The sequence below is a fragment of the Gadus morhua genome, chromosome 20 (assembly GCF_902167405.1).
Source record: "Gadus morhua chromosome 20, gadMor3.0, whole genome shotgun sequence".
NCBI lineage: Eukaryota > Metazoa > Chordata > Actinopteri > Gadiformes > Gadidae > Gadus > Gadus morhua.
In genome coordinates this window covers 8,799,633-8,821,397 of record NC_044067.1, presented here as the reverse complement: position 1 = coordinate 8,821,397, position 21,765 = coordinate 8,799,633, and the positions used below count along the sequence as shown (strand labels likewise).

General features: G+C 44.9%; 3 protein-coding genes across 4 annotated transcripts; 2 read left to right on the top strand and 1 right to left on the bottom strand.

Annotated features, from left to right (window-relative positions):
• Positions 1-30: 30 nt before the first annotated feature.
• Positions 31-6,487, top strand: LOC115533094 (rhodopsin kinase-like). Its single transcript, XM_030343327.1, has 7 exons — positions 31-1,512; positions 3,128-3,255; positions 3,834-3,991; positions 4,083-4,166; positions 4,319-4,443; positions 4,762-4,963; positions 5,472-6,487. Exons 1-7 carry the CDS (start codon positions 817-819, stop codon positions 5,762-5,764), a joined length of 1,686 nt encoding a protein of 561 aa, XP_030199187.1. The 5' UTR covers positions 31-816; the 3' UTR covers positions 5,765-6,487.
• A 96-nt stretch (positions 6,488-6,583) lies between these two features.
• On the bottom strand, positions 6,584-9,023 carry LOC115533096 (protein-lysine methyltransferase METTL21E-like). The gene is made up of 5 exons (XM_030343331.1): positions 8,722-9,023; positions 8,245-8,414; positions 7,782-7,945; positions 7,550-7,667; positions 6,584-7,273 (listed from the first exon to the last, which is right to left on the bottom strand). Exons 2-5 carry the CDS (start codon positions 8,351-8,353, stop codon positions 6,876-6,878), a joined length of 789 nt encoding a protein of 262 aa, XP_030199191.1. The 5' UTR covers positions 8,354-8,414; positions 8,722-9,023; the 3' UTR covers positions 6,584-6,875.
• A 5,015-nt stretch (positions 9,024-14,038) lies between these two features.
• LOC115533698 (junctional adhesion molecule B) lies at positions 14,039-21,547 on the top strand. Of its 2 annotated transcripts, none has more exons than XM_030344325.1 (10): positions 14,039-14,294; positions 16,282-16,347; positions 16,941-17,051; positions 17,300-17,449; positions 17,792-17,973; positions 18,398-18,506; positions 19,170-19,280; positions 19,822-19,840; positions 19,937-19,982; positions 20,149-21,547. In XM_030344325.1, the coding sequence occupies exons 1-10, from the start codon at positions 14,243-14,245 to the stop codon at positions 20,185-20,187; spliced, it is 885 nt and encodes a 294-aa protein (XP_030200185.1). In that variant the 5' UTR covers positions 14,039-14,242; the 3' UTR covers positions 20,188-21,547. The 2 variants fall into 2 exon arrangements, with proteins under 2 accessions (XP_030200185.1, XP_030200184.1); XM_030344324.1 differs by having other exon boundaries at positions 17,300-17,458.
• The last annotated feature ends 218 nt before the right edge of the window (positions 21,548-21,765 follow it).

Below are 21,765 nucleotides of genomic sequence, written 5' to 3'. Positions count from 1 at the left end.
CGAATGGGATTTAAATATATTATGCATGCACTCAAACTTTAATGACCGGTTTGGGAAGGCTTTATTTTATTTTAAGGAAGAATGTTAATGATTTTGCCTTGAGGCACCAGATGGAATACCAGGCGATTTACAACAGAAAGTATTGAATTATGAACTGTTACAAATGAATAATAACTTGCCATAAGGGCAGCCTTTATCAAATAGGTCTTAAAAGTATTGTATACCAAAACAATTTATCACACAAATTTGTAAACATTGAATTGTAACTTTCTAGGACTTAAGGCATTCAATTTCATGTGTTTTGAGTTTTTTCATTCGGCCTACTTACAGAAAGTGCCTCCTCTGCACTAAACGCGGTTGAGAAAGATCAGTTGAGTGACCAACGTAATGTCGCTGTTACATGATGTGCCGCTTGGCTGACCAGTCATAATCCAGGTATCCAGGCATGTATTGTATCACCACTTCCCTAGGTCGAGCTCGCGCATTTTGTCGAGGGCATTAGGGTGTTAATGGATTACTGAAAGGTGTTGACGCAGGGGTGTGTGTGATTGTGTGTGTCCCTTCTATGTGGATGTGTATGCTGAAGTGTGTCCCTGTCAAGTACATTGGTCTATTTCAGACTCGGACCTCCCTTTTCTCTGCATGCACTCCTCGTATGCTCTGTCATTTCTTTGTAATCTGCATCGCTGGCCACCTCACCTGCTTTTTCATCCTTGCACCCCAGCGAATTAGATGACCAATCCCCCCTCCTTCCAACATTATTTTTGTGTAGGTATGTCCGTCCTCAGAGTTGCTTCACAGTAACCGGCCAACAACATGGATTTTGGAGCCCTCACCACGGTGGTGGCAAATTCTGCCTACATCAACGCCCGTGGCAGCATCGACGGTTCCGCGGCGGCTGCGCGGGACAAGAAGTACCACTCGCGTCTCAAGCTCCCCCACATCACCGTGTGCGAGGACCTGAGGGACACGCTCGACTTGACGTTTGACTTCGTGTGCATCGAACAGCCCATAGGCAGACGCCTCTTCAGGGAATTCCTGAGTGCCACCCTAGAATACAATGGCCCGTTGCGTCTGTGGAAAGACATCGAGGCGTACGACTTGGCAGACGAGGGTGACCTCAGCCAGAAGGCCGCCAAGATCTTCACGAGGTACATGGAACCCTCTGCCAAGCACTACTGCCCCATTCTCTCAGAGGAAATCGTAGCTAAAGTGAAAGAGGGTCAACAGGAGGCCGGGGACGGGTTGTTCGCCCCAGCTCTGGCCTGCGTGATGAACTTCCTCCGTGAGGTCCCTTACATCTTCTTCCTGGAGAGCATGTACCTGAAGAGGTTCCTGCAGTGGAAGTGGCTCGAGATGCAGCCAATGGACGATGACTGGTTCCTGGATTTCCGTGTGCTGGGGAAAGGCGGTTTTGGGGAAGTTTCCGCCTGTCAGATGAAAGCCACTGGGAAACTTTATGCCTGTAAGAAGCTGAACAAGAAACGATTGAAGAAACGTAAAGGCAATGAGGTGAGGTACTCAAAAATCAGCTGCTGTTTCTCTTTTCATACTTGACTGCAATCATCCAATGCCGTATCAGGCTTTCATTTTATAAGTACCCTCATTGTCCCGAGTGGTGCATACCCTTGACCTGAAACAAGTTGTAGCCTAGTGACCAAGTTGTATGCTACTATGACATGATTGATGAAGAGAATTGGGGCATTTGAGGTGGTTCAGGGATATTTTCGACTGAAGAGATGAACGCACTTTTAAATAGCCTATTTAAGTGGTGTGGCCAGCTGCATTAAACATTAGTCTTTCCATTTAATAAATGACCTCTAGCGTTTTAATATTCTAATGAATGCATTTATCATTTTATTCAAAGTCGGAGTCCTATCTCATTAGACATTTAAATAAAAACACAATAAAAGTGGAATGTACGTCAGAATCGTTTTTTTCTAAAATGTAGGCAAAACGTCTCGCAATCTTAATAATACATAGGTTTTATGTAGCGCTTTTCTCGGTACCCAAAGACGCTTAAACGTTCTCTTCTTCTTAAACGTCATCAAACCATCAAACGGCCGGCTACGGCTCTGAAACAATTTCCAATAATCAATTGTCCTGTGATAATCATCTTTGTCCCTGGCTATATCTCTGGGGGCCTTAGCCCGTGGTATTAAACAGATTTAATACTGAGGGCTTAGAGGAAAGCCCTTCTGACTGTAACTAATAGTCTGGCCATGTTCGCTCTTGCCCTTGACTAGGGGTTTAAGACACGCGCCGCAGTCTTATCCAACTTAATTTATACTTAATAGAATATCAACCCACTGGGCATGCGCGGGGGAACGTATTTCTTTCGAAGGGTGCAGTGCGGATGATGCAAGCGCATATGCACATGCTTTCACGTTGCAATGTAATTATAAACAATATATAGGCCTTCTTATCTAATTGAAGTCCCTTACGCACGGGCCCCATTTAAAATGATATGTGCGAGGATAAATATGCTGTGTCCGAATTAATCAACAATGAAAAAAAGTTATCGATTGCATCTCACCCCATACTGCATCCCCCCAAAAAAGCTGCTTAGCTTATGCCAATTTAAGTTGCAAACATTTAGGACATTTCCAAACTGTTGCGTTAAAGCAACACTTACGACACATTGCCCAATATGGCTGTGTTCCCTTTCCAATTAAACATGCTACAATCGATTTGTTCCTATTTAATTTAAACATATTGTAAGAGTAGCCAATTCGATTGATTTTAGATAGGCCTACTAGATTTTGAATACATTTTCCCTTTTGGTATAATGTTAGAGACCCCTCCAAGGTCAATGCTACCGCATAGAAAGAATGCTGAAATGTGTAATAGGACTAGATATTGCTAACAAAAGCGGACACTCAGAAATTTTACCAAAATATATATTTATTATTGCCAATATAATTTCACCCATCCAATTAGTAGTACTAACAGGCTAACAGCACCCTTAGCACTATACTTTCAGCACCTAAACCACTGGGAATAAATACATTTTTAAAAAGTGTATTTTATAAAACCATGTCTTCTTAAACAGACAAACATTCAAAAATGTTTTAAATGTTTAAAAGTATTGTAATCAATTATCTTTATTACTTTGTTTCAACTCTAGGGGGCAATGGTGGAGAAGAGAATTCTTGCCAGGGTCCACAGTCGCTTCATTGTGTCCTTGGCCTACGCATTCCAAACAAAGGACGAACTTTGTCTGGTCATGACCATCATGAACGGAGGAGACCTCAAGTACGTCATAACTAAAGCAAACCAAGCCTAAATCAAACACAAATCAACAACCACATCGTAGGATCGACAGGTGCTCCAAAAAACGTTGAATGAATTTCCCTCCGCAGTTTTATTAATGTGCTATAATGAATGGCACTAAAATCCATTTGAATTTTTTATTATATTCTGTTGCACGCAATGAAAAAAAGAAAAAAAGAAGCTGAATATGCATACGCCTCCACAAAAAGCTGTGAACTACCATTCAACTCAAATGGTAGAATGTGTATACATATAGCCAGTTTAAGTGATATATTAACTGTATTCAGCACAATATAATTACCCTTCTATGCATTACAATAACACTAGCTTCACTCAGTAAATCCATCCATTTGGTTGTTTTTGTGACAGTCGCCATGTTTTTAGGTCAAGCATTTACATAGGAATATTAATGACAGTTTGGTTTGAGTTAATTCATTTATTGCAGCGTAAAGCAACATACAACTCTTCATATTATTGTCTTAATATCTATTAGATGTTTGGGCCTATGTGTGTAGCACAAAATGACATAACTTCAATCTCCCTCTCTCGCAATGGGGCAGGTACCACATCTACCTGGTGGATGATAACAACCCAGGCTTCTGCGAGACCAGAGCTTGTTTCTACCTCGCCCAGATCATCCAAGGCCTGGAGCACCTCCACCAGAAGAGAATAATCTACAGAGACCTCAAACCTGAAAATGTTCTGCTAGACAACGAAGGTACTGCTCCAAGTTTGCATCTGTGTGTGTATGTAACATAGTATTCTACACATAAACGTCTAAATATTGGAATATGTGCGTCTTTTGCCAGGGAACGTGCGCATATCCGACCTGGGTCTCGCTGTGGAGTTGAAAGAAGGCAAGACAAAGACAAAAGGCTATGCTGGAACCCCAGGTCTGTCTCTGTCCAACCCACGCAGATATCCAGCCACACCATAACTTAACACACATCCCTTTTCTGGCTTCACTCGTTGGACCATTCATCCCTGAAAAGTGTTGGCCGTCAGCCTTTTAAAAAGATCTTTTATACCCCATCGTTCCCTTCAGGGTACATGTCTCCAGAGATGCTGAAGGGGGAGAAGTATGACACCTCTGTGGACTACTTTACCCTCGGTGTGACGCTGTTTGAGTTTTTGGCGGCCAAGAATCCATTCAGGGAGAGAGGAGAGAAGGTATTAATTTTGAGATGTCTGAATGTAGTCATTACAGGAGTTCATCCACTAATGCTTTTAAATAGTGCCGTACATCCCTGTGTCTTGTTTCTACTTTGAGATGTATTTGCCTGTGAGTTTCCGTCTCGCTTATGGTCAATATGTGGTGGCTCCCAGTTGCCCTTTTTGGGATTACTATGGTGTACCTTATCTTGTCTTCTCTCATATCCAATCCTTGTACCACTAACTGTCATTAGTCCCATCTGTAAAAGGTTGTCTTTCTCAGTCTGCCTGGCTCTTCCCATGAATCGGTTCAATCTCCATTTTGTCTCTACTCAGGTTGACCGCGACACGATGAAGGAACGCATTCTGAACAGGGTTGTGACTTATCCAGAAACCTTCAGTGATAATTCCAAGTCCCTGTGCGATGCACTGATGGCCAAAGAGGTGGAAAAGAGGCTGGGTTTCAAGGACAACAACTGTGACGAGCTCAGGGGTCACCCTTTCTTTAGCGAAATCAATTGGAGGAAGCTGAACGAGGGTACGGACACAAGGGCCATTCTAAGAACTCGTCTCTCTATGTCTCAGGGTCCAAAATGAAAGGTGCACTGTTTAGGATTTAGTGGAATCTAGCCGTGAGGTTGCATACTGCAACCAACTTTAGGCCACCTGAGAAGCTGGGGTGGCCTAAACAGGCCTGTAAGAGGCCACTAGATACTCGCAAAATGATGTCTTGGTCTACTATAGAATCAAGTAGCCAAGTCAGCTTCCTTGAATGATTCATGAAATGGATTCCGTTTTTTAGTCTGTAAACAAAAAATGTAATATTACAATCCATTCCTGCCAAGTCCTTTCTGCTAGATGCCACTAGATTTGACCTACTGTGCCTTTTCTTTTTTTTTTGTCTAAAGTCTAAACATTGACCAGCCAGCCAGATGTCTTAGTATGTAACCTAGGTTTTCATTTTGGACCCCAGGCATAGGGGCATCAAAACCCCTCATCTTATGACGATGGTGGCGATGTTAAACCTGTGCTTCTCCTGATTCCAGGTCTACTCTCCCCTCCCTTTGTCCCGGACCCCAAGGTGGTGTACGCCAAGAGCCTGGATGACGTGGGGGCTTTCTCCTCCGTGAAGGGCGTGGCCCTGGACGAACCGGACAAGACCTTCTTCGACGAGTTCTCCTCGGGGAACATCTCCATCCCCTGGCAGGAGGAGATGATCGAGACAGGCCTCTACGGTGAGCTCAACGTCTGGGGCGTGGACGGGGCTCTTCCCAACGACCTCCGCAGGGAGTCCATCTTAGAACAACCCCCAAAGTCCTCCACTTGCTCTGTGGCGTAAGGGTCCCCACGAGGGGGCGAGCCTGCATCACTGAGCCTTTCAACACCCCCAGAACTCCAGAAGGCTCTTTCGACCTCGGTTTTGTGGTGATTTGACCTTGAAAGTAGGATGGTTTCTGCTGAAGACATTTCAAGGATAGGCCCGATTGCTTCCAAGATGGATTTCTTTTTCTTTTGCAGTTTTAGGTCATGGAAATTGTTTAGAGGAGGTCTTGGTGTAGGAGATGATCTCTTCTGTTCCCTCCACTCGACCAGGTTGTGAAGATATCGCTTTTAGAGCTGTATATATTGTGATGCTTTTAAGTTCCTTAATTTTAGGTGTGGCTTGTAGATGAGGTGACTTACCAATGGTTATGATGAATGTAAGAAGTAATGACTGTTAGCTTTAACTTCAGTTTCTTAAAACCACTGAGAAACATCGACCAAAGACCACAAATACAGTACTTTTCATTATGTTTTTATTTCTGTGTGAAATTAATACTTTATGCCAGTTTTTAAATAATATTTTAACAACTATGTTACAATTTGCAGTATATTGAGTGAATTGTATTATAAGCTAAATGTAAAAATATTTTTTCTTCCAGCCAAGCAATTTATTTATAAAATGAAGCAGTTGAGTGCAAAATTGTATGAAGAAAAACCTTAAAAAAACAAAAACTTCAATTGTATGAAAAAGTTTCAATGTATATATCAATAAAAGTGTTCACTTCCTGCTTCAGCAAAACCCTGCTCATATCACCAACCCATGTTTTTTTTTTTTTTATTCAACCTTTATTTATTCCGATTGTTCTCATTGAGGTTCAGCACCTCTTTTGATGCTACAACCATGTAGACCTTGAATCAGAGTTGATCAAACCAATGATTGATCCCCAATCATGTACACAGACTGCCTACCTGATATGTTTTAAACATCTTGCTTTGCTACCTATTCATGTGGATCCATCCACCCACCCAATCTCTCATTTGCCCAATCATTTGATCATTGCTCCATGCCTCCATCTATCCTATTCGTCTGTCATCCATCCATCCGGTGTCCCATCCGTCGACCCATTAATCGATGATCGTTCAATCCGTTGATGCATCGTGGACGGATTCCGTGTCCGTCCTCCCAGTCACTCCTTTGCCGTGGCCTGGTATATCTTCACCTCCTGCTGTGGTAACTCGCAGATCATTTTGGTGTTGTAGCTGCTCTTTAGGTGCTCTATGAACCACAGGTCGGACTGGAAGCGGATCTTATTGGCCCACAGCAGTGTTGTCGTACTTCCTGGGTGGCAGAAGTGACGAATCGTGGCCAGGAGCTCTTCCAGGCATTCATGGTGATAGACCACATCCGCCGCCAGGATGTAGTCGTAGCGACAGCCGTTGCGAGGGAAGTCCCGGTCCAGGTGTTGGCCCCAGGTGAGGGCCGCCACCTGCGGTGTGTACCGGGCGCGGCCCCTGGTGTTCCGTGTGAGGTTAAAGGTCAGGTTGGAGAGGATGTCGGGCAGGTCGGTGGCCGTGACCCAGGCCCCTGGAGAACCGCGCACACGAGAGGCAAACCATCTGTTAGGCAATCTGTTAGGCAATCTGAGAGTTATGTTAATTCATGTGAAACACGCACTCCTTTGTCAAGACAGAGCAGATGAGGAGAGGTAAATACCTAAGACCCTAACCAAAGGTGAACACCAAAGTGACTACAAAGTGAACTCCTGAAGAAGAACAAAAAATAACGGCAAAAGACAATTCCACCCGAACATACAAATATAGTGGTCCACCCAATGTATGGTCGAACTAACAGCAGACTTACCCAGTAGACTGGCCACGATGGACAGCAAGCCAGTCCCTGCCCCGATTTCCAGCACCGCTTTATCCATGAGACTCACTTGTTGCTGGTTGTTCTCCAGGAACTGGCACAAAGCTACCGCCTGCGCAGAACAAAAACCATCCCCATCATGAGTAACACCACGCCCTCCTCAATGGGAGATGAACAAACCGGAGCGCAGGGGTGGAGCCGAGAGTAGCGCAGCAGCTGAACTCACCCCGGGCCAGATCAGAGCGCCATACGTGTCCATGGACTCCCGGATGCTGATGTCATGCCCGGCAAAGTGGAAGGACTCCTTCCCGAGCGAGTAGTAAACACTGGGCTCCCACACCTTCCTGCGGTCCATCGCCTCGCCCGACATCCGCTCGCAGTCCTCCTTCGCTGTGGAAGTGAGGCGGAAGATCCCTCAAAAGTTGACCTATTATACCGCCAGGTGTGAGTGTGATTAGCCAATAAACTATCTAACGGCTTGTAATGTTAATCACACTTACACCTGGTGGTATATTATGTCACCTTAAGGTGCTCGCACAAACAGCCCCAAAACGGCCCAAAACTGACACTGGTCCCGCACACTGGCATGTTGGTGTTTATTGCCGGCAGCGTGTCCATAGCAGCAGAAGAGTTCTGGGAGATTTTTGAGTGAGATATTACTTCAATATGGCTGGTAGTGTCCACATCACCTTCCCCCAACGCGCCGGTCTCCAGCACAGAGCGCTGCTCCTGAGGGGGTCCGGTCTCCAGGGAGGGCTGGAGTCGGGCAGCTCGCATGGCAGGGGGAGCCCTCTCCATGACAACTAAGATGCCGTCAAAAGGTAGGTCCCACCACTCTTGTTTTGTTTGCCAACCGTATCTATGAAGTAGATTGATCCATTCCAAGTGGTCATTAAGTATTCGTGAAGGAATCAAGATATTGACAACTTTTTGTAAAAAGAAAAAGGTTTCTAAGGTTTTTTGGAATTTGTAGTAGGTGCATTAACTTCAAGGAGTAATTTTACATTCTACATTATCTCCACAAAATCCATGATTACATTCTATGGTCTAACATTAGTAATAATGAAATCAGTAAAGAAACATTCACATCATTTCATAAACATAGGATTGGATTATAGTTATAGTTTCGAAACAAGCCGTTACATTTAGAGCAATGTGGTACATACCCTTAAGAAGGACGTGATGCTGATGGTCTGTGATGGTCTTCTCTGCTCTTTCTGCTCCCCTCTGTGGTCTTCCTCTCTCTTTGTTTTATGGACGCTGCATTGTTAGTGACACACCCCACAACCGGCCAGGGCTCTGGAGGCTTAGAGAGACAGAGAGACAACTGGCCATGGACAATGATGACAATGACAATGAAGATGGACCTATTCCATCCAAGTTATTCCATCCTTCCCACACATGCACATGCGGACACAAACACACAAATTAGTTGTTTCTGGTTCTGGGCATGCACTATATTTGTATTAGTGGTTCACTACAACATCCCAAAATGACATGTACTGTATGAATAATCACTTCTGAAAGACAACTGGGTCCACACACTTTAACCAATGCAGTCATGCAGCAGAAAAACGTTATGATACCTAGAATGTACAGAGGTATTCCATTTTATGAGCGCATATTACGTATGTCTATGGGCTCAGCTGTGGGACTCACTCACTCGAAAACACTCTCAAACAGGTGTGTATTTTAAATGCTCACAAAACACACACATGCACCCGTACACACACATGCAAAAAGACACACACGCACACATACAAAAACACACACACTCACACACCCACGCACGCACGCACACAGAAAGGTGAGCAGCTTACCAGATGGTTCTACTGTATTAACCTGATTTAGATATTACCGTATCTATTTACTGGGCCAATCTATTAATAACATTCAATAGTATCTATGTCATACACATTTAAGCTGGTCCATCGTTAATAATAGCTTGGGCATTCGATCTCCCAAATCCTAGTGTGTCCTAATATAACCACAAAGTGTTTATTTGGGATGTTTTCTTTGCCAAGTCATTGGCCAGTGTTTACAGTGTGTCTGTGCACTGGTTATGCTCGCTACATATGAGTTATAGGGTTAGTATGCATAGTATCAGTTGACCTTTTAGAGTGAGTGTTATGCATGTCTGTCGGTGTCGATGCCTTATGACATATGCGTTTTGTATACATAATACATACGTTGGCGTGTGTGGGGTTGAGTAATCACCTGAATGTGGGTGTGAGTGTGTTTGTGTGTGTGTGTGTGTGTGTGTGTGTGTGTGTGTGTGTGTGTGTGTGTGTGTGTGTGTGTGTGTGTGTGTGTGTGTGAGAGTGAGTTAGTGAATTTGTGCATCTCTGTAGTCCTGTAATATGTGTATTGATGTGTGAGTATGTATGCGGGTATCTGTCCGGTTTAAGAAATAGTACAATTGGAATCGATAATCCTATTACTGCTATTCAAGAGAGTCGTAAAAGGACTTGATTTAGGGCAAGTGGAAAGTGAGTCATCCCTGGGTCCAGATAGGATCTGGCGGTGGCGGCGGCGCGTGGCCAACGTGTGTTAATGCGCAACTCGATGGCCGTTAATCCCTGCTAATGGGAAAGCACGGGTGACGATTGCAATCCAGCGGCCATCATCGCCGTGTTTACAGAGGTACACAGAACTGCACCAGGACACAAAAGGAAACTAGGCAGCAGGTCAACAATGAACACTGAAATACAACGGGGGTAAACACAAGTGACCAATGGAATAGAGTAGGGAATAGACAGTTAAGTACTTTGGATGGAAGGCGCGTTCTGTCTTCCCGGGGATGACAGGCAAGCTGCCGGGGAGCCCCGGGTGATTGGTGGAGTGAACGGTATGCACGGGGGCCGCGTGCCTCACTGCAACCTCATTTGGGAGTGTCTCTCGGCCCAGGACTGTGTCCCTGTTGTCTCCCCTTCAACATGACGGTCCAGAGCCGAACACAGACTCTCGCTGAGGACGGCAGAGGATCGCAGGGCCGCCGTCACAGTCCAACCAGCAAGATGTAATACAAGAAGAAACATTACAGTTAAAATGCTAACTTATATTCATGAATACTTATCTAAGGGATTCACCATAAATGTGCCTAGCCTAGGACTAACTAACAGAAATCCATTTGTGATTTGGTCAACCACACAGGAAAATGTTGTATCCCCATTGAGAATATTGAGGGGATTCTATTGTAAGACTAACTTTGTAACAAACCAGACCAAACCGTCCCAACTGATTCAGGCAGGCCCTTTGTACCCAGCTGGTGGGGCTCATTTTCTGTGCGGTTTCTATGTTGTAGTGCTTTAGGAACCCACTGGACAGAGCGCACAGGTACATAGTTTTAATTAATTGGTTTTAATTTAACAATATTAAACATTGCATAACACAAGGGATATAAACAATGTGATTGGGTATAGTTGTTCGGTGTTCCTTTAAATGTAAACATAAAGACAGACAATACAATTGTAAATGAGGCATAAAGAGAGATGAATAAAACAATAACAAGAGACTTTGACACTACAGATTTTGTAGTGTTTCATTCTCATCCAGATAGAAATGTATAATTTGCAGTTTGTAATTTGTTGTGGTGGTCAATTGTTCCAAAACAATGTTCATCTGAATCTAATTGGGAAAAGGTTGACATCGCTTGTTTCTCCACACACATCTCCATCACGGCGTTTGGAAGTTGCTTCGTTGTGACCAATTATCACATGGTTCAAAAATCACATTCACTCCCTGAAATTCAGATTTACTTGAAGCCTCACAATAGTTAAGTTGACAGGCCTCCGCACATCACATATCACACACGACACTTCAAATCACAAAATCAAACTGGCTTTCAAAGTGAGTGTGAAAGTGTTTTTTTTAGTGTAAAGTTAAAGATTTGCCTTAATTTGGTGCTCAAATAAATCAGCTAAATGGGTTAAATGACCAAAGACTAAATCTGAGTAAGAACTGCAGAATCACAGCAGCAGGACATGTCCACTGGCTATCGTAGGTACTCTCTCATGTCATGACCAAATGTCATCGTACGACCCGGGCCATATTCAGACCCATAGTTGGTGTTATGAGCTACACGTGTGCTTATCCTATAACAGCGCCTCTGTGAAAAGCTTTGGCGCTGGTAGGATCCAACCAGTGGGGATAGGAGAAGCATGGTTGCACCCACTCATATCTTTCACTAACGCGCGCACACACGCACGCACGCACGCACGCACGCACACACACACACACACACACACACACACACACACACACACACACACACACACACACACACACACACAAACACACGCACGCGCTCATTTGCATTTTTAAGCTATTTTTTTTATAAAAAAAAAAATACTTTTCGAATACAATGTATCGGGATTCCTATGAAGTAGCCGCGCTGTTGTTTAAATGTAGAATTGGGTTTAAATGTCCAACTACTCCCAGAAGTACATTTCATTTGCCGGTCCATCAGCGCATTTCCAATAAATACCAGTGCAAGAGAGCCATCTTGTGGCAAAAATCTAATATTACAAATCATTTTTATATATCATTATGGGTCAATGAATATGTAGAAACCAACCTTAAAGAATTGTACCATCTCTTTTTGTTGAAACTCAATATTGTGGGACCTTAAGGTGAACTTGTATAGTGCCAAATTTTAACTAACAAATTTTAAATAGCGTCACCTTTGGGTGCAGTAGCCAACCACAATTTGGGTTTATGGGTAGTGTTGGGTGTATCCACCCATGGTACCCACCTATATAATCGTATGTTTTTTTTATACAATAACAAAATGGTCAAATAAGAAAAATGGGATAACTGCTCGAACTTATTGGCCAATATTTCTCAAATGGAACTAAATAAAACTAATTCTGTTTGAGGATCTTTGTGAGGCTTGGTCTAAAGATTTGATGTGGCGATTTTGGTGAATTTCTTATTATTTTTGTAGCCTGTGAATCTTTTTAATTATGCACATTCAGAATATCGTTAAGAACAATTATAACATGTAGAGATTGTTTTTGAACATGTTCTTCTCAATCCCAATGAAAGTAAAAAACATGTGACCCCTCCTGTTCCGAATTCCAAAAAATACAATTTCACAATGCCAATCAAAACCCTGAAATTAGAAAGAACATCAATCCACATTTCCAATTCGACCCTTCTGTTCAGTTAAACAGCTTACACTCAGCAGATAGAACAGTGACACGGATGTGTTTCAGACGTCGACATGCTTGTCACATATCTCGCATTTGCCGTCCTAGCCTTGTGTCGTTATGAAAGATGACTCGACCCTCGGACCCCTTTTTATAAAACCGATTTTAGTGCAAGAAAATACAATTGACCTGTGCTGTGGAAAAGTAGTTTTCAGTTCGTGTGTGTGTGTGTGTGTGTGTGTGTGTGTGTGTGTGTGTGTGTGTGTGTGTGTGTGTGTGTGTGTGTGTGTGTGTGTGTGTGTGTGTGTGTGTGTGTGTGTGTGTGTTTGAGTGTGTATTTGTGTGTCCATGTGTGTATTTGTGTGTGTGTGTGTGTGTGTGTGTTCATGCTTGAATGTGTATGTGTGTGTGTCCATGCTATACGTCTGTTCTCGTAAGTGTCCGTATGCGAGTGAGCACATGCGTGCAAATGATATGTTACAACGGGGGTACTGTTCGTTGCAGCTGGCTCTTCGACAGGTGCCTCTGATTAAAGGTCTGTTATGCCCTCCTGTCAGCCCGTGTGTCCCGTTTGCACAAGTGTAGCGTCCAACAGCCTATACCGCAGGGACATATGCATCGTGGGCCTGTGCATGGGGCCACAATTGCGCTGCACTCAAGCACTGCAGGGACAATGTGCGCTTGTGTTTGGGGGGGACACTATGATGGAAAAGCTAATAGCCACAATATTGAAAAAGCAAAGGGAACAGTAGCTTGCCCAGCTGCCCGCTTCTAATCCCTCTCCCCCCGCCTCAAACGGCCTCCAGTTACAACCTAACAGTTTGTTCCCAAAAGAACAATAGCCATGTGTTGCCTACTGAATTGTCAATAACAGAGGTGTATTTTCTTTTATTCCTCCATATGCGCTCATTGAAAAGGCGTTTCTGGCACACATAGACATTTGGGGTCAAATTATGCTATTTGAATGGTTTCTAATTTGCTTGTTTCCTAACATCGAATCTAGAACTAAAATACCTTTTTAGTTTATGTATTTGAGTCTTAAGTGCTGATAGCTAGTCTGAAATGCCATCTTTTATCCCTGTCTTTCTAAATTAACCCAAAGATGATTAGAAATCAGTTAATATTGCTTCCCGGAAAAATGCTCATTCTCATGAATAAAATTATATGAAAACTTCAATGCAATGTTTAGAGCAAAAAACGAACCCAGGTGTTCATATGTCAAATAACGAATACCTTGCTTGTTTATCCATAGCGTTCATGCTTGAGGAACAGGATAACGTCAACATGCCCGCCCTCCCCTGACCGGGCCAATAGGTCACTCCGGCTGCCACTTGAGAACAATTCCGACCTCCCGAGGCGCGCCGTCCCACATGGACGCGCTTCCAATCAGTACCTAGTTTTAAGAGCCCGTGGCGGCTCCAGCAGGACCACTACTCCAGTTGAATCCCACTGGTTGCATCATCGCGGTCGAAGCGCACTCATCCTCTCAACAGTTGGATTGTGCTCAACTTCTCCCTAACTCGTGGACGTATTTAATATGGATGCCATGAAGATTTTGGCCATACCGCTTCTCATCACGCTGCTGCAGAGTAAGATATATAATGAGATATCGGACCACTAATACATTTATTTTACAATAGTCGTAATGAAGATAATGTTCTATATTGCATCAACGAAAATTGACGCATCATGCCCATTAAGTTACTTCTACTACTCTAGAAATGTGTATAAATATCAGATTAAAAACAGCAGACGCTTAATTACCTAAGTGATGATTGGTCAAGGCTTTCTTATCAGAAGGCCTATAATTAATGCACATAATCAGTATAATTATATAAGCCTATTATAGGCTTTGCATAAATACATGGAAAGAGTGACATTTTGCATTATTGGATTACAACAGTGGAAATATTTCACTATAATTATGCAAAATGAACATCGTTAAACGAGTGTAGCTGCTGGACCTGCTGGAATCACGTCCGTTGGTGACTTTATCTGTATGAGTTTGATGCCTTGTGTGTGTGATGTCAGGGGAGGTCTAGTGAAGGATGAAAAGGACGGGGGGTGAGGATGTTTACACTGGGATCCACTCTGATGCTTGTTGCTGTGCGTGAACCAAGATCCAAAACACGATGCGATGAATCACCCGCCGTCCCTGGCGGAGAGCTTACGACTCTGAGGCAGGAGATCTTTTAACTGTAGTAGAGGAGATAGCCTGTGCCTGACCCTGCGCGGGCGGGTCGTGGTTGAGAACCGGCAGATGAAAATCTAACTGCAGTATTATCTTAAAAGTGCGTTTGAAGAGCAGGAGGCAACCGTAAGCATGTGTTGTAACAATAATGACATGCAGCTTACATGGCACAACTGTTGCAGGGGGTGCATGTAAGCGATTCTGTAGGCGTGTGTGTCTTGTGTGTGTGTGTGCGTGTGCGTGTGCGTGTGTGTGTGTGCGTGTGCGTGTGCGTGTGTGTGTGTGTGTGTGTGTGTGTGTGTGTGTGTGTGTGTGTGAGTGAGAGAGCGTGTGTCAACGTGTGAGAGAGATGGGTTGACAGCATATGAACACGTGTGATTATGTTGGAAATCTTTTGCGCCAGCTGAGGGGGATAGGGTTACTGTGTGATAAAGGAGCTCTGTAGGTCTGCAGGATTCTACAAGCACACACGCGCACAGACACACTTACACCCCCACACACGGGCACACACGTACACACACGTACACATGCACATATGCACACATACATACATGCATTCAAACAAACACATTTCATTTAAACATTATCTTCTTCTTCTTCTTTTAATTTCTCAATGCATTTTTCATTAAACCGGAGTAAATGTTCACAGTTTATCCCATCCCCTGTTCCCAGCCTCAATGTTCCTCCAGCCGTTAACAGAAATCTGTTTTAAATGGGCTTGTGCAGGGCTGGTGTGTATGTGTGTGAGCATGTGTGTGCCTGTATGTGTCTAAAGGAGTGATCCCAAGCTGAGGTTATCAGGTCAGGATAAACTAGCTTTGTGTCCATCCATCACGCACCACCGCTCCTGGTACCACCAGCGTGTGTGCGTGCGTAAGTGTGTGCGTATGTGTGTGTGTGTGTGCAATGCACTCACAACAGCATTCTCCTCCGATCTTTCTGGGAGAGCTTCTATCCGAGCGGGTTGTAAAGCTGTACGTCAGCGTGCCAGGGAGCCTTGTTCTCATGACCCCTGGATGCAGGCCCTGTCTGCCCTGTCGGCCTTATCTCACTGCTAAGCCCTCTGGAACGTGTAGAGCCACACTGAGGTTAACCATCGGGAAATAAAGAAGAAAAGGAGAGTAGAAAATAAAACAAATGTCTCTCGTAAAGTACTGGGATTGGATGGCTCTTTTTGAATTAACACAAAACATTAAAGACTCAATAATTAATTGTATACTTAATTCGTTTTCCTTTTTTTTTACAGATAAATATGCTAATGATCGATACAAAAGAAACGATTGATTGTGTGTTTGAAGGAGTTCTTGGTTCTTACTATATTATGCATTGTAGTGGGTTGAACAGCATTGTAATGTAATGCTCCCACCCTTCTGCCCCTCCCCCAGCCCCCACGACCCGGTCGGTGACGGTGACCAGCAGCAAGCCCAAGGTGGACGTCCACGAGCACACAGGTGAGCACTTGGCACCAAGTCTGTAGCCAGGGTTGAAAAATAGTGGGGTCAATTGCTTGTTTTTTGGTACTATTCTAATATATTATTATTTTCATGATGATGATGATGATGATGATGATGATGATGATAAAATAAGGACTGTCATAAAGTAGGGTCATTTACAATATTATCATCATACATCGCCCCCGGCATTATTAGGTTGTTTTTATTGCTATTTGTTAATTATTGAAATATTATTTTATTAAATTGCTAATTAAACAACCCTCTTTTCAAGCTAGTAATCTTGTCCTTGCGTTATGCATAACCCATAAACTTTTAATGTTTTTTCATAACTTTCATAATTGAGACCAAAGGCTCGGTTATGGTTCCACATCGGCGCAACGCAATGACCGTGCAGACGCTTCGATAACATTTGGTAGGCGCACGTCAGCCACTTGCGGTGGACGCGAAGAGGGTCCGCAAGGACGTAATGGGTCCATAAACCCCCCTTGCGTTGCGTCGACGTGGAACCGTAACTAACCCTTAATAAGGTTTGGCTGTGTCTCCTAAACCAAGCGCCGCGGTGTTCCCCTCTCCTTTGCTCCCCCTTGTAGATGCGGTGCTGGCCTGCGAGTTCAAGACGGAGAAGGATCAGAACCCCCGCATCGAGTGGAAGAAGAAGGGGAAGGGTGTCACCTTCGTCTACTTTGACGGGAGTTTCAGCGGTGAGCCGGCCGTTCCGACCCCCCAAACCCCGGCACACTTTCCAAGGATCTTTCCGTTATCTGCCCTCCTTGTTTAAAGATTCCTTCGTCTTCGAAACCCCCTCCCCCCCTTCCCCTTAAAACCCTTCATATCCTCCTCTCCCCCCCCCCCCCCCCCCCCCCCTCCCCGACTTGCTCCTCTCCCCCGCGGACCTCCGGGGGTTCGGAGCGGGCTTCACACACACTTTGCCTCTCTCCGTGCCCCTCAGGGTCGTACGCGGGCCGCGCCAGCATGGAGGGGGCCACGCTCACCATCCACTCCATCACCCAGAAGGACTCGGGGGAATACCGCTGTGAGGTCACCGCCAGCCAGGACCAGGTCAACCTGGGGGAGACCACCGTGGCCCTGAACGTGCTCGGTAGGACGAGTGAGTGTGTGGGATTATAGGTGTGCTTAAGTGTTCACAAGGTTCATGTGTGTGTGTGGTCATCAATGCCAGTTGCGGTGTGTGTGTGTGTGTCTGTGTGTGTGTGTGTGTGTGTGTGTGTGTGTGTGTGTGTGTGTGTGTGTGTGTGTGTGTGTGTGCGTGTGTGTGTGTGTGTGTGCGGGTGTGTGTGGTCAGGAATGGGTGTATCAAAAACACGTACACCCTTCATGTTTGAACCTCTGATGTCATCAGATCTCTCCTGATATGCTAGAGATCCACAAGCTCCGCGCCGTCGACGTCCACCACTTAACTCCACCCCTCCCCCCCTGGTAGTTCCTCCCCACGTCCCGTCCTGCGAGGTGCCCAGCACAGTGTTCGCTGGCTCGGACCTGGAGCTGGTGTGTAAGGACGCGCTGAGCGTTCCCCCGGCGACCTACCGCTGGTACAAGGACAACAAGGTCCTGGCTGCCTCCACAGACTCCGCCTACAGCGCCGACATCAAGAAGGGCACGCTGGTGAGTTACACACACACACACACACGCACGCACGCACGCACGCGCGCACGCACGCACGCACGCACGCACGCACGCACGCACGCACGCACGCGCGCACGCAAGCGCTGCTGAGCATAACACACGCACATTGGTAGACAAAACACACATGCACACTGGTGAGTCCAACACACACACACACACACACTTGCACAAGTTCATGCACGCACACTGTTGTAGAATGCTAAAGAACACACACATGTGCTTATACATAGGCAAACGTTGGCATTAATGTGAGCACACACATGACAGACTTACATGTTGAAAACAATGGGAGTACACACACACACACACACACACACACACAAGTACACATTCACAAACACCACAAACTACAGAACATACTTACACCCTCCCTCTCCCTCTCTTTGTGATTTTCCCGGAGCAGAAGTTCAACAGCGTGTCCATCTCAGACGCCGGCATGTACCGCTGTGAGTCGTCCAACAGCGTGGGCTCGCCCAAGAGCTGCGTGGCTCAGCACCTGGCCGTCGTCGAGTGTGAGTTCACCGGCCTGGGGCAGGGGGGCAGGGGGGGAGGGGGGCAGGGGAATTTCCTCACACGTCTACTGTCGGGTGCTAATGGAAGGACGAGCCCCGAGCGCGTCACTAGCAAGCAATACATAGACATTAGAACTGAGGGGCTTTGAGATTCTGAGATTAGTTTAATTAAGATTTCTTTATTGATCTTGAAGGAAACTGTGACTTTTGGACCTTTTATAAAGATGAATCTTTATTTGCCAGGGGGTTCGTTTTGCTGTATCAAGGCGTATAAATAGGGTTTAAGTATTATTGAACGTGTAAATGTAGGGGTGTGTGTTTGTTTTGCTGACGGTCTGTGATGTGTTTTACATACTCGTTGAACCTATTGTTGGTAAGTGTTTCCCTGTGGTTTGTAATGTGTTTTCCCTATGTTTGCGATGTGTTTCCTGTGTCTTTACCTATATGTTTACCTACTTGTTGTATCGATGTTAATCCTGTGTTTCCCTGTGTGTTCTACCTACTTGTTTTACCCTTTGGTGTGTGATGGGTGTCCTGTGTCTATACCCATGTGTTTACCTTCTTGTTTTACCTATGGTTTATGATGTGTTTCCCTGTGTCTATACCCATGTGTTTACCTACCGTTGGACTGGTGTTAACGCCGTGTTTCCCTGTGCGCTCCAGACAAGCTGAGTGTGACCACGCTGGCGGCCGGGGGGGTGGGCCTGCTTCTGCTCCTCTTCATGTCCTGTCTGTGTGTGTGTCTGTGTCGCCGCCAGCGCGGCTGCTGCAGGAGTAAGTAGACAACTGCTGCTGCATGGACACTGGGGCTGTGTGTGTGCTTGACAGAGGGGGAGATACAGAATGGTGTGTGTGTGTGTGTGTGTGCGTGTGTGTGTGTGTGTGTGTGTGCGTGTGTGTGTGTGTCTGTGTGTGTGTGTGTGTGTGTGTGTGTGTGTGTGTGTGTGTGTGTGTGTGTGTGTCTGTGTGTGTGTGTGTATTTGTGTGTGTGTGTGTGTGTGTGTGTGTGTGTGTGTGTGTGTGTGTGTGTGTGTGTGTGTGTGTGTGTGTGTGTGTGCTGCTGTATTTACTGTGTGTGTGTCGGGAGATTTATGCATGCATTTGTGTATGTTGTGTTGTTGGCAATGTTTGCTAATGTTTTTTGCGTTAACATTACCTTGTGGTTGTGTTTCTCTGGATATGTGTGAGCGAGGGAGTAGGATGGTCTCTCTATCATACTGAAGAATAGTAACAAGTACACACCACACGTGTTTGAAGTATCTCGAAAATAATCCTGTCTTTTCTTTTCTTTTTTTTGCCATTTATGTTCAAACAGGAGAAAAGCAGGAAAAGTGGTAAGTGTTGCAGCCCCGAACTGTGTATTGCTTGCATTTGTCGCTTTAAACCATGTGAGCCGGGGTGTCCATAACTGTTCCTCCTCCTCTCTACAGTCTGAAGCCCTACAGCCTCCCCCCCCCACCGCCTCCAGCCCGCAACGTGAGTGATCAAACGCGCTTCAGATACCGCATGCTCTGGACCTGGACGTTTATCAGTGGTTGTCGGTTGTGTTTTTGATGATAAGCAGTACACAACAATGGCCTGGGATTACTTATTACAGGAAATGATTCACCGATCGTACCGTCTCTCCTCGCTTCTCTCACAGCCCAAGAACTACAAACACACCCAGTCCTTCATGATTTGAGGTGGAGACCCCCGCTCAGCGCCCACCCCCGGCCGTCCCCATCTGTGCTTCATGGAGAAACCAACCCCAACATCACTTGTACCTCGGTTTGCATTGTAGATGGCGCCCTCTGTTGGTAAAACTAACTTAATCGTTCCCTGACATTCTCATCTCCTGACTCCAAATCTGCGTCTTTGCCGAGAGAGAGAGGGGGCGGGACTTTCAATGACATTGTTAGCAATAGGGCAGTACATTCATTTTCCAAGGATTAGCAATGAGGGAGAAAAGGTGAATTTCAGTTATAATGGTTCAATGGCGGGGGTGAGAGACTGGGAGGGACTACCGATAGAGAGACAAATCTGTTTTTGTTACACGTTTCATATAATGCTTTGTCAAATCCTTTGTCAAAAAGAATCATATTTGTTCCTATGCAATTTGAAATTGCATTGCGGTAGACACTAACGCTACACTTCATGACCATCTCTCAGCCCAGGTTAAACATGCATTTGGTTATCCGGTCATCTGCTGATTACGCATCAATACGGCACACCTGTCATCAGATAGGAAATCGAATTAAAGGATGCCGTTGACAGGCGAGCCCCCAGGAGAGGTCAAGTGTGTCGCATCAGGCCATCACAGGTTGAGCATGCATGCAATAGCGTGTTTTAACCTATAGAGGGAGTCTTCCAAAGGATTCATCTAATGTAAACCCATATACAAGTGGTGTTGGGATAAAGTTCTCCTTTAATCCTCCCTACATTCATAATTGGACCATTATCTGCACTGCTGCTCAATCAACACACCCTCTCCCTCCCCTGGATGCTCGCTGTTACACAGGTGGACGCTGGAAAGACAACAGTAACGGTGGGAGCTAGGGTATAGTTTGGCAAAAGCCCTTTGACTGACATTTTCTGGTCGGCTCTTCTATGCAAAACACTGACACAATAGAGTGCCTTCAGTAGTAATCCCAATTGGATGTTTGCTACAAAACATTCATGTATTTTTTTGTATATTGTTTAATATCTCACTCTTTTGTTCACACAATATGTTTTGCTAAGTTTCTAGGTTATTTCTTGCATTTCTAACTATTGGCCTATCGAGGTAGACTAATGTGTATATATCGCCTCCTACTGGTCAACTCATGATACATGTCGTCATGGGTCAGACCATAGCTTCCAATCCATAGTCTATGTATCTTCCATGTCTATAGGCGTTTTTCTTTTATGGCCGGAATATGTTTTATTCCCAACATTTTTGTTATATTGTGACACTCAATTTGTGGTATCATAATTAATTTGATCCTTCCTCATAGTCAGTTCTTGTAGTGGTTTGTGTCCAATTTATTTTTGATGTTGGGTGTACCCATTTGTGTGAGAATGATGAAAAAAAAAAAGATGAACAGGTGTCTTTACACACTGACTTTGCTTTTATATATTTATATTTTTGATTAAACTACAAATAGAAATAGAAAGTTGTCCTTTTTGATATTTCAATCACTTCCTCTACACGTCGCTAGATGTCCTCATTTTACTGGTTTAACGCTTGATGACAACCGGGCACAGCAACACAGCTGCGGGGCGTTCGTAGTCTCTAGCTATT